The 13,504-nt window shown below is 39.0% G+C and overlaps 1 protein-coding gene across 7 annotated transcripts in view; it reads right to left on the minus strand.

The window, feature by feature from the left end:
• Positions 1-4,511: 4,511 nt before the first annotated feature.
• Positions 4,512-13,504, minus strand: part of CAMK2D (calcium/calmodulin dependent protein kinase II delta) — a 344,903-nt gene continuing 335,910 nt past the window's right edge. For 6 of the 7 annotated variants that reach the window (XM_021001407.2, XM_021001404.2, XM_021001411.2 and 3 more), the window contains 3 exons: positions 13,169-13,263; positions 10,062-10,290; positions 4,512-6,645 (listed from right to left, as the gene is read on the minus strand). In XM_021001407.2, the coding sequence (XP_020857066.1) occupies positions 6,642-6,645; positions 10,062-10,290; positions 13,169-13,263 (328 nt within the window). In that variant the 3' untranslated portion in view covers positions 4,512-6,641. Of the gene's footprint in view, positions 10,291-13,168; positions 13,264-13,504 lie in introns of all 7 variants that reach the window. The other variant, XM_021001414.2, reaches the window with a different exon arrangement.

Raw genomic sequence — 13,504 nt, forward strand, 5'->3', positions numbered from 1 at the left:
CACAATGTCACACCGTCTCTCTTGGGGTTACAAAACCCGTTCAAATATAAGATCTTTCTGGCATTTAAACACCTTTTCAAGGTGGTCTCTTCCTCCCTTCCTAGACCTCTCACACTTACTTCCCCTCTACTTTCTCAATGATCCAGCTGCCCCAGCCCACTTTCAATTAGTTCCTTACACTTAAGGCTCCATCTCTCAACTCCACGCACTTGTCCCTTATGCTTGGAATATTCTCTCTTCTCATCTCCAATCCCTAGCTATTCTGACTTCCTCCAAGACTCAGCTATGGCTGCTGAGGGCAGCTAAGTGGTGCAGTGGATACAGTATGGGGCCTGGAGTACGGAAGACTCATCTTCCCAAGTTCATATTTGACCTCCGACACTTACCAACTGTGTGACCCTGGGCAAGTCACTTAACCCCATTTGCTTGAGTTTCCTCATCTATAAAATGAGCTAGAGAAGGAAATGGCAAACTCCTCCAGTATCTCTACCAAGAAAACCCCAAATGGGGTCACAAAGGGTTGGACATGACTGAATAACAAGACTCAGTTCAAATTCAACCTTCTATAGAAGATTTTTCATGCCCTGCCCCAATCCCTTCTCTGTGAGATCACCTTCCATTTCCACTATAACTTGTATCCACAGTTATCTTCATGTTGTTCCCTCCAAAAGAATGTAAGCTCCTCAATGGCAGGGACCATGTTTTCACCGTTCTTCGAATCCCCAGCTCTCAGCACATTGCTTGACACATAATAAGTATATAATACATGTTTGTTGAGTGATCACTCCAACCAGTCCTTTGAGTTTGGTAGGGCTTTTCACAGAGGCAGAAACTCGGGCACAGCAAGGCTTGACTGGCACAGAGTCACACAACCAGTCTGTGGCATTCCTGGGATTTAAACACTGGTTGCTTTTATTCTAAGACCCATGGCCTTCTAATGGCATTTCCCCCCGCCCCCAGAATTCTTGAGGACTATGTTAGGAGCACAAGCTCTGGCAGGTGGTTATAGTGGATGGAATGTTGGACTGAGAGTCTGGAACATGAGCTGAAATCCTGTTTTAGACACTCACCAGCTGGGTGATGGTAGCCAAGTCACTTAACTTCTGTCTAGCACAGTTTCCTTATCTGTAAAATTAGGATAATAATAGCATCTACCTTACTGATTTATTGTAAGAATCAAATGAGATAATGTAAAGCATTTTGCAAACCTTAAAGTGCTGGCTATTATGTTATATCATGTCGTAACCTGTCATGTCATATCATATTATTTTAATTACCTGAATCAAGAAAGGCATCGTGAACAGTCCTAGTGAGGACCTGCATGTTCGTCATCTGAGGACCAATGGCCCAATCTAGATCTATGATCACACGACCAGCTTAAGGTTGAAGAGGTTTATGACCACGTTGAGAAGAAAAGTTTGTATCACCAGGAGACACTTAACAGCAGCAATGAATGAAAAGTTGAAATCCATGGAAGTATATTCACAAAGGCGGGTGACCCCAGTAAGATACTGAGAGGTTTGGGCATGAAAAACCCAGGTGTTACAGTAATGGATGTTAGTGGCTCCCAAGAGAATCAGAATTCAAATAACATGTGGTTGGGCCCCTCCAGAAGTTCAAGCTGGGGCCTAACACAATTATTGCTTCCATATCTTGGGGGTTAGAGGCATCACGCCTCACCCCCTCCTTACCCCCAGGAGCTGGAAAATCCATGTAAAATTTTTTGGCCCTCCCTTCATACTAGAGAAAAAGTCTGAATGTTTTTTTTCTCTTATGAGGAAATAAGGTACTCTTCTGAGTACCTTATTGTAAAATTTGGGGTAAGTATTTGGTCATATGCTCTGTGTCTGCTGCCTTTCATGTATTGTCCGCAGCTTCTACAAAAGTCCCAAAAAATTCCCATTGAATTTCTTATGTTGACTCGTGTTATCAAAACCACAATGGGGAAAGTTGCAATGTGGAAGGGATGACCCTAACCCAAACATTGGTTTTGTCTTCTTTCAAAAAGCTGGAGAGAAGAAAAGCTATGGGAGAGGAAGGAGGCAAAAAAGTTTTAAGAGAGACCAAATGACTCCAAAGATACCTACAAAATAGGAATGACTCTATAATGTAACAGAAAGGCTGCCCCCCAACAGGGGAGAATCAGTTACAAATGCAACTGGGGGGGCCATGGTGGCCAAAGAAACAGAAAGACCCGCATTTTGTTTCAGCAGGAGGGGAATCTATGCTAATTCAGGTTTGGAGTAGCCTTTTGGCATTTTGTCTTCCTTGCCCCAGGTGGACCGTGTAGGCCCTGTGATGGCATGGTGTAGAGGAGAGGTTACCAGCCCTACTGATCAGCTAGATTCCAGGAGAACGTTGCCATTGCAATATGGATTTCTCAGAGCACGTGCCTACAATCACACAAGTCCTTCTGGTCAAAAGTGAAGTACCACACAGTAATCGGAGTCAAAGGGAAGAACAAATTCCATTTGTAGCCATTTGTATTGTTTCAAGAGAAACAATAAACCAGTGTTCTGAAGTTCAGACCTCTGAATGAAACTCAGCTGTGGTCTCTAGTCTGACCTAGTTGGATGGCCAATTCATAATTTGTGTAGGATATCGTCAACCTGATCAGATGCAAAATGGAGTTTTTGGCTTTTTGCTACTGGACTAGTCATGAAACAATGCATCATGGCAATATATTTCATAAGATGTTTCTTTTGGAGTTAGACACAAACTTGAAAGAAATAAGGAGCAAATTAAACTGGGCCTGGCATTCAATTTCAATAAGGGAAGCTGGGGCTTCAGAGTCGTGACACAGAATTTGGGAGGTCATTACATAGCTGACATAAGCTAACTGCTAAATGGTACCATAGCTACTGTGAATTTTTAAAGAAGAGAAGGAAGGAAATGATTTTGGGGGAAAAAAACCAAACAATTTCCACTTGGAAAATAGAGAAGGAAGCAATGTTGCAGAGTTGATAAAGAGCAGGCCTCAGAGCTAAGAAGACTTGGGTTCAGGTTTTACCTCTGACACCTAATAATTGTGGGATCCTGGGCAAGTTACTTAACCTGTTCATGCCTTGTGAAACTTTCTAAGACAGAGAGTCGTATTCACTTTGGCAGTGTGGTAAAGCCTATGGATCTCCTTCCCTACCCCACCCCGGATAATATTCATTTAAAAAATTTTTTATTTAAATAAAATAAGTGAAAATTTATTTAAATTTTAAAATTTATATTTTAAAATTGTATTAAATTTTCAATATTTAAATAAATACAATTTAAATTATATTTTTAAACTTAAGATTTTTTAAAATGCCCATAACATAGTTGAATAGAAAAAAAGATGTTGGCACATGAAACTGCGAATCTATTATGTACAACTTGCTATTCCTTTTAAACAAATAGAGTTATCATGTAACTTTTTTTCCTCTTTTTTCTTCCCTCCATGATGTTTATAAATGCATAAAGTAAAAATACTTGGTATTACAGAAATTAATCATTCTGAAATAGTTATCAAAGTATATTTTGAAAATTCACAAATCCCACATTAAGACTCCCTGGTCTAATACATTACAGAGAAGTTGCTGACCTGTATTGGTAGATGGAGCCTTTCACTCAGGAGTTCTCCAATCAAATGAAATCACAATTCCAGTCCCTATTCCTTATTTATAGACTACAGCAAAGCTACTTCACAGATGCTAGCTATTTACCTGCTAGAGAAACAGCTTCATGTAATTTAGCAATTTTAACTGCCTTTTGTTTTTTTTTCCCCCCTTTGCTAGGAGGGAAATTCCTCAGGCACTGGGCCACTTGAATATACAGCATTTAACACTCCATTAACACCAAGTACTGATGTATTAATAGCTGCAACAATAACATGCAATTCAACTATTCCGCCCCAACTTCACAGGGAAAATTGAGTTATATTCTGTCAAGGCTCAGTTACAGTTCCACTTCCTACACGAGGCCTTGGCTGGTTCTGCTCACTCTTGGTTCTTTCCCTGCCCCAATTTCTGTGTGTTTAGTTTATATTTTTCATTTAATTAGCTATGTAGATGTTGTTAGCCTACTCTTTCTTTCACCATTCCAACCTCCAGTCCTACGTATGCTTCTTGAGGACAAGGACTCTTGTATCTCCAGGGCCTGGAAATAGTAGGCTCCTAACAAATGCTTGGTGAATCAAGTGCCATCTAATTCTCCTCCTGTGTTGATTCTCAACTAGTGGTTTTCAAACCCCTTTTGGGGTTTGCGATAATGGTCCAAGGGACTGTTTTTTGCCTTTCTTTGTATCCCTAGCATTTAGCACAGTGCCTGGCATATGCTTATTCACTAACTGCTAAAAATTCTTTAATGATACTTTAAATAATTGTAAAGAATATAATAAGTAGTATATTAAATTACCCTGGGGATTCAAAACACATTTTGCGATTGTTAAAACATAAAATCTTGGTAACCACTGTCCTAGGATATTCTTCCCCCCAACCATAACATCACCCTCTCCTGAGAAATAATGATGGGAAGGCATGTTGTCAGCAGAAATCACAAATTTATTAATTCTTAAATATATCAATCAGTCATTTACCATTATGGCAAGAAATATATACAGTGTCCCATGGTAAACTGCAGTGTTTCAAAATAACAGGAGATACATATATAATTCGGTTGTGGTGGAGGGAACAAATCACGATTTCTTCACACCTTGGTGTGGAAGACAGACTTAAGCTACAGTAACATTTCAATGCCACATGCTATGTTAAAGTGTAAAACAAAAACAAAAACAAAAACAAAAAACAAATAAACCCACCACTCTACACATGTTTAAAAATACACTGGTGCTACTTACAACCGCTTCACAAAAAAAAAAAGTGATAGAAATTTAAAAGGGAGGAAAGAAAAAAGAGGCCGTTACTTTTTTTTTTTCACAGATCTCATTGGCAGGTTAACATGGCTCAATACATTTACTGTATATGTGTATTTTAAATATATATCATTTAAAGTTATGTAATAATGATCAGAAAAGCTTCAATCCATCTACCACACATCCACTACTAAAGTCTAAAGGCATAAAGGATTGTTTGGATTAGTAAACGACACAGAAAAGGGAAATGATACAAATCAGGAAATTTTCCTTTTCGGTTTTACAAACAGGTTGCAGAGGGTTGTGAGTTGCTTAAAAAAAAATGCCATTAGAGATAGCATGCACTATACAGCATCACAGTAAAGAGGGATAGCTCTGCAGGAGTGGGGCAAAGAAGAAAACACAAGGAGTGATACTCTGCTCCCTCCCCAGTCCGCCCTGGAGCTCGCCTGCCAAGCCCATCCCCCGCCCCCTACTTTTTGTTTGTTTGTTTGAGGCTGAAAAAACTCTAACTGCTTTCAGAAACTACAATGAAGGAGAGGAAGATGGAGGAGGTCAAATTGCAAAGAACGGGTGGTAAGATGTGTATCGACACAAAAAACATTTCCCTGCTTATTTTCTAGAGCTCGGTAGTCATAGAAAAAATAACTAGTGATGCTAGAGAAGTCCCCGCCATTCAAGCCCGGGGGGGTACAAAGGGAGCCTGTGTGCACACGCGATTGTGCTAAACTCTGAGAGGTTCTGGTATGATTGCAGTGATTATCCAGATGAGTAAGAAATTGACTGACTCAAACAGGAGCTTGTATTTTTTCATCTTCAGCTTTTTAAAAGCCTATATATATATTTATATATATATAATTTTTTTCTAAAAGATTTAGAATATCTAAGCCCAATCTAGAATATAACCAATGTTAAAAAAAAATCTGATTCTCTAATAAAATTCTGTACACCCTGAAAGTGCTCAAAAGCTCTCTGCTTTAACTCTTTCCCTATATCCCTATTTTTTCCTTCACCTCATGTTGCCTTTAGACTTTTTCTCACTAACTGCAAATCCTCACCCTGAAGGAAAAAAGATTGGAGGGTACAGACTTGAGGAAGCAGGAACAGACACAGCTGATTAAGCAGAAAAAGGGAAGCATGTCCTAGGGAGATCAAGCCAGTAAGTGATGTGAGTTTTTCCAGTTTACACAGCTTGATCAAGAACTAAGATGGCTTGGGCTGATACTCAGCCAGCCCAGTTTTATTTCCATATTCATCACTGATTTCATCCACATAGTTGTCACAATCCAAAGCCACCGACAAAAATATCATTCATTTCAACTATGACCACAACAGAAAACTGAAGAGATTTTTTTTGCCTTTGGTTTTTTTTAAACAAACTGAAACAGATAGATATGGCATAGACTTTTTTTTTGATGAATATTTCTTTTACAACCTATCATTTAGAGAATGATAGCTCTGAAGGCTGTTAAAACTTGGCATAAACAGAAAAAATGATGCTTGTACTATGCTTGGAACATGTGGTTGTGGTGTTTTCTCTCTCTCTCCCCCACCCTCCCTCCCCTTGTTTGCTGACATTGGTTTTAATTTGCACTAAACATCCCCTTCGATAGAGTGCAAACAAAACACTGAGATGGAATATTATGACAAAATGATGCATCACCAATGCATTGTTACAGGTAGGACCATCACAGCTTCATGCATTTGGAAACATGCATGAAGAGGAGGACAGGCCCGCCCGGGGGTTACCATCCAGGTGCCTTGAAAACAGAGAATGCAGAAGTGGCACTGTTGATTTTTAGCTGAAAGGAAAAAGGGGGGGAAACAAATTATATTGTTGTTTATCAAGATCCTGTCACTTATTGGGCCACAGAGGAGGCTAAGGCATTTTAACTTTCACTATGGGAGATAACAGACTGAAAGTATAGGTGGGGGGAAGGGCGAGAGTCTATATAACCTGGCGCCATAAAGGAAAATTGATTATGTTGAACAGAGGGGATATTAAATGAGAAATCAGGTGCGATGATCTATCAGTCCGCTCAAAAGGACCTAAGCTACAGAGAGATGGAAACTGGAATTCTCAGTCACTGTATACCAGAAAAAGATTTTTCTTTCTTTTTTAAAGAAGGAAGGCCTTTCTTCACTCAAACAAATGAATATTGTAAGGGGACATTTCACATATGTGTTACTGATGCATCCTAGTGGCTAAAGTCTACCTGTAAGTTCCTCCAGGAAAGGCTTGGGTAAATACCTTTCTCTGATTACTGAGGAAGTAATTTCACATGAAATGCCAAAATCATGATCTCAATAGTGGGGAAAACAAGGGATTTTTAAAAATTTCATGAGGGGTTCCTTCTCACGCTGAGCCAGGGCTGTGCTTCTTTACATAGGTCATTTCACTAGGCAAGGCACACATCGGATCGTAGTGTACCCAGCAATAGATCCCCTTGCAAAAGTATAACCTATCCACATTTCCAAAGCAAATCAGTCTAATAAAGTAACAGCACCAGTAGGAATTTCATTCTAGTCAACCCTCAATTATCTTTCTGGATTATCCTCTCTATGGACATCCACAAACTGTTTTTGATCCCACCTGGTTTGTGCCTTCCGTCACTGGACTTCCCCTTTAAAGTATGGACTCGGGTAAAGAAGCCATTCTGAAAAATTAACCTAAACAATGCATGAGGGAGTGAAGCCAGTGAACAAGGCTATAGAGTGTCAGGTCTCTGAGGTCAGAGACTGTTTTCATCTTTTTTTCTTGTTCTTGTAATTCCTGGCGCTTAGCACAGTCCCTGACACAAAGGGCCACTGAATATATGCTTATTAGCTTGATCTGCAGAACATTCAAAATTCCATAGGTTTGAAGCCTAATCTAACATTTTAGATGGTTGTTTACTCTCTCTTATTCTCACTACTGTACCTTTCATTGGCACAGATAATTAAGAATTGTCTAATTGTGACCCAGAACAGAATATTAGATGACAGTGACTGTCATCTAAAGTTCTGTTCTGGGTCATAATTAGACAATTGCACCATTTTAGGGAGCTCTAAAATGGCTGTGACCCAAGGTTACATTGAAGAAAGTTCATTTTTAGTGCCTCCAAATTTTTCTACAAAGAACGCTAGATGCCCCTTTTAAGAGCTCAGGGAGACTTGGCATGGGTTGTTGTATTTTTGAAAAACCCTGTATACTCTTTGTTGGAAATAATGCAGGATAAAATATCCTTATAAATAATAAGATTTAGAGCCATAAGCGATATTAGAGATCATCTGGCCAGTCCCAGTTTATGAATGAGGAACAGGCTGAGAAAGATGAAGCGATTTACCCAAGGTCATGCCACACAGGGCTGATTCAAACCTAGGTCTCCTGACTTCAAAACCAATCTTCGCATGACAACACATTAATCATAGTGCAGTTGGCAGTCATCAGCTCCGATCATACTATATCAGGAGCAAATAAGTCACAAGACCCATGAAAACCAGAGGTATAACTTCCAGGCCTCAATAGTTTTGACCAAAGAGGTGCTTCCAGAGACATTCTCTTTCCCATCTTAAATACAAGATCACCCATTTAAGTGGCCTACTGTTTTAAGCCACGTGGCATTAAGTGGAATCTTTTAAACAGAAATTCTTTCATATAAATTTTACTTTTACCCTTGGACAGTATCGTATCTCTTTAAGTTTGTAACCCAACTACGGGCTAGCAAACTCATTGATGATGATCCTAATGGGAGGCTCTCTGGGAACCTATCATGGTTTGGCAGTAAGTCATATTGAGATATGCTATCTGGGATTCTCTATAGAATAACAGGATGGACAATGGAATGAACTACTTGCTACATTCTGTTTGCTATCTCCTCTCTTTTTTGAGGCTAATATAGAGTGGATCCAGCCTAACCTCGGGCGCCATCATTGGTCCCGCTGTCCTGTGTACCAAGTCCCAACTTTTTTTGGCTGTTCTGTCTGCCTTCCATAATTGTGGCCCTGCACTAATCATTCCATTTTAATCACCATCCTTAATCCTTTAATTATCATCGTTATTTCTACCTCTGTTCTGGGCTTGCTGGGCCTGGTTTTTGCCAACTCACCATTTACATTATGTCCACTCACTGTGTCACTTCTCAAGGCTAAAATGCTTCACTTACCCCTTGTCCACACACTCTCTCACTTTTCAGACTGCATGCATCCTTCAAGTCCAGCTCAAGACCCAGGACACCTTCTCTGGGGACTCTCCCTTCTTTGCAAGTTTCCTGCCTCATCTCACTTAGCACTTACATTTTTATGTGTACCAAACTCCTCTGAGCAGGAAACTTTGCCACCATGGCTTCCAAATAACCATGACATATATTATAGTACTTGATACATCTATAGGTTAATATGCTTTAGAAATATTCTGGTACAAACAACTTCCCATTCTTTCACAGATAAGGAAAAGAGGGCCCAAGGAGGGTAAGTGACTTGGCCAAGATCATGCAGGTAGTAACTCACAGAATCTGTATTTGAACCTCAGTTCTCTGGTTCCAAATCCAGCACTCTTTTTTTTTCTTTCTCCTTTCTTTTCCTTCCTTCTTTCTTTCCTTTTTTCTCTCTTTCTATCCTTCCTTCCTTTCTTTCTCCCATATATATTTATTAATTCATTGATCAAACTTGGGATTTGGAGTAGAAGTGTATAGGTAGCTGAAGATGGAAAACCTCTATTTATTTCCTATAATCAGTCACATTAATGATGATTTCTAAGACTTTCTTCCAATTTTAACTAGCTAGCAGTAACTCAATCCCCTGCTTCCACCTTGCTCCAGGGGTTCCTTTTTTTTTTTAACTAGGCTACAAACCGATCTCCTGACTTCCTGTGGTCCTTGAAGAGACTCCTTCCTCTTCCTTCCTTCCACACCCAAACCTTCTATGCCAACTATGACAACAGAGGAGTGAATAACTTGGCTAATTATACTGTGCCTTCAGTTTGCTGGAGCAGCCTCAAGATCCTGTCCTATCTTACTATTCAGTGTTGTTGTACCAAGTTTCAGTTCATCAATGAACTGAGGGAGTTTTGCAGGGAGTTGTGAGATCTTTTATGTTTCTAGGCATTATATATATTAAAACAAAAAGCCAAAAAGCCACCAGCATTATATAATACATGCCATGCTATAAACAATGGAAGATTATAGAGAGCTGACCATGGGCATATTATCAAAGAAGCTGACGGCCTGGAAATATTTACTTGATGGGTACTGTTGGTGAACCCGAGCGGTGAAAATGAACATTTTGCCACTTTCCATCACGGCGGTGCCAGACTCTGGTCTCTTCTGACTGCATAGTCTTTGGCATTCCGCTGCCATCCATGTACTGTGTGAGCCTGATGTATGCTATGCAGGCAGCGTCATCGCCTACCAGATGGACGTGAGGGTTCAGGATGATGGTGTGGATTGGCTTATTGCCTTTGGACAAAGCTACACAGGAGCAAAAGGAAAAGACCAGAACAAAGATCAATGGGATAAAAGGTAATCACCACAGCTGTGATCAATATATGGCATCAATACACATTACAACCATAGGAAATCCTTTCTGGGATTTGATGTTACCTTCTGAATTTGTAAATTCAGCAATTAGCCCCTCTTGGAGGATCACTTTTATGAAGTTCCATTTAACATGCGTGTCTTTGATTTTTCCTACATTATGAAATTCCAGGAGGAAAAATGAATTCAATTTTTTGTCTTCTCATGAGGGAGATAAAAGATAGAGAGATGTTTTCAGCTATATATTTTTTTTCCTTTCTGCAACAGGGACTTTAGAGAAAAAGGAAGTGATAAAACACTAACAGAAAGTGAAGTGGCTGCTTAGTGTAGGTGAATGGTGATTGTCACCAGCCCATGTTGTAGATGCAGAATGTGCTGGATCAGATGGCAGGATATCCTGTGGTCTCCCAGAAAGCTATCTTTCTTCTTTGTTTTATATTTATTAGTAAAGTACCTCTATAGCAGGAGGCAGGTATATTACATAGCTCTGACATCCTACAGTGCTTTGCTAATAACCACGCAGCAAGAGCACTTTAACCAGATAGTTTATTTTGATGCCTGTTAATTGACTGGGTGACCCATGACATCCTCAGTGCTTTCCATGGTTACAGCACGATTATGAGTCTCCTCAATATATTGGTTGCCATCCTCTGGACATACTCCAGCTTGCCAGTGTTTTTACTAAAATGTACCACCCAGACAGGAACAAAAGACTGTTAACTGCGGTTGGATCAGAGCAGAATCTAGTTAGATAATGACAATGTTCCTTGTAGACATCAAGCTTCCTTTAACACAGCCTGAGATTGTATGACATTTTTCTGAATGCCAGGTCACACCACTAAGCCAATACAGATTTAAAGTCTACTAAAATGCCCAGGCCGTTTTCACATCCATTTTCATCTAACTAGATCTCCCTTTCCTTACTGTTTTTTTTTAACTGAAGTGTAGCACTTTGTTAAATTTCATCTTATTAAATTCATCCCACTGTTTCAGAGTATCAAAATCTTTCTTGGAGGTAGTTTTTTCTATTCCATTAGTTACCTCCATCAGGATGATGGCCCTTCCCCCCAAAGCCAGTGGTTTTCCTCTGAGTTTCCTTCTCATTTGCACTATATATAACTGGTATTCTGTCCACAGTGGTGAGAATTGTCTCTCCATTAGAATGGGAGCTCCTTGAGGGCAGGGGCTGTGTTTTTGCTTTTTCTCATGTCTACAGCACATAGCATAGTGTTTAGAATATAATAAGCATTTAATAAATATTTGTTGTTGGTGAAATTCTGTGAGAAAGTTTGGGGAAATATGGAATAAAAGATGAAAAAAATATTTACTTTAGCTCTGATGAAAGCATATTACCAATTACTGAACTGCCCAGAGTCTACACACATAGACACGCACAAAGAATTTAGATCTTTCTCTGTATTTTTGAAATTATGCTAATCTAGTAGCTTTGGTAAGAACTCAATTTATTTAAAGAAATTGATGACAAAAACCTCGTTGTTTATGTTAGCAAAATTCCATTGCCAAAAACTTGATTTCCTGTATGGAACATGCGTAGCATCAGTGACACACATGGAAACAAAAGAATCACAGGATCACGGATTTAGTACTAGAAGGCATTTTTTTTAAATGTGACCTCTAGAGGTTGGGAGGTAGGGATGGATAGAATGAATTTCTAGAATCTAGGGCAGGACTTCTTAACCTGCATCTATAAACTCCCAAGTGGATAGATTTCAGGTGTATGTGTGTGTGTGGGGGGGCCTTGAATTTGGATGAGGAAAAAAAATGCATCTTTTTTTTCACTAACCTGTAATTGAAATTTAGCTTTTTTCTTCAATTATTTAAAAACATTATTCTGAGAAGGGGTCCATAGGCTTTAGCAGACTGCCAAAGTGGAGCATCACACACACACACACACACACACACACACACACACACACACACACACAAAATCAATCAATCTATCACTCAATATTTATTAATCATTTGCTATGTGCTAAATGCTGGGATGTAAAAATAGGCAAAAGATAATCTCTTCCCTCGAGCTTCTAGTCTAATGGAGGAGAAGAACTTCTGATCTAAGAGAACTTTTCTGGAAGGTTAAAGAGGATTCTAGCAAAAGTGAATTCCTTGGTACTACTCTTAGCCTCTTAGCGTGAATACTTCTGTTCTTTAACAATTTTACTTTGATTAAGAAAGAAATAGCATTGTCAAGGTCGTTGTGAGCCTTTACCATTTGGAATGCTTTTGGATATGGATTATTAGTAAATCATCTCTAGATTGTACTTCCTTTGTGCAGTTCTTCCAAAATGACTGGAATTCTTGCAAATTTATCATGTTATCACAGTATTAATCATTTCCATCTATTCTGTATTGAGAATATAAGCACTTAACATGCTTTCAAAGATTTTATCCCTACTTCAAAGATTATGAGAAAATATATTCATTTGCTATAGCAACAAAAAGTAGACTGCTCACAGGGAACTGAGAAAATCCCCACATACATTTATGTATGTGTTCATTAGATTTCATGTAATGGAAGATATTGGTAATTTCAATGCTAAGTGTATGGCTAGATTTCATAATGCTGCATTTATTATAAAATGTAGATATTTTATAGTGAGTGAGAATTTATGTACCTATCATTCATTTCCTATTTCAATAAAGACACATCCCTATAATGCATACACCTGGCCTGGACGAAAAAATTCCTACTTCAGATATAACCAGAAAGAAAATTTCATTTGGGAAGAAGCCAAGAAGAACCTGGGGGAAAAAAAAAAAACATGTAATTTTTTAAAAAGGAGAAATATACCATTTTCAAAGTAGAATCGATGAAAGTCCATTCCTTCCACTAAATTACCCAAAGCTTCGGGTTCAAAAGCAGTGAGACCTGGGTCACATATTTTTCTGTAGGAAGAAAATAAAAATAGCCCCCAAAGAACTTAATATTAGTCCCATTATTTCACATATATTCATTCTGATTTCTCAACCAGTCAATTCTCCAAAGTACTTCCATAATGCCCACCAAAGACACTCTGTGTGAATCAGTTTGGCATATCCCCAGCCTCACCCGCAAATATTTCAAGGGACAAGTAATGATTAGGAGCACCTCCTTCAAGAATGACAATGTCTGTGGAACTATTATTAT

Source organism: Phascolarctos cinereus, unplaced genomic scaffold (genome assembly GCF_003287225.1).
Source record: "Phascolarctos cinereus isolate Bilbo 61053 unplaced genomic scaffold, phaCin_HiC Scaffold_9;HRSCAF=440, whole genome shotgun sequence".
Classification (NCBI taxonomy): domain Eukaryota; kingdom Metazoa; phylum Chordata; class Mammalia; order Diprotodontia; family Phascolarctidae; genus Phascolarctos; species Phascolarctos cinereus.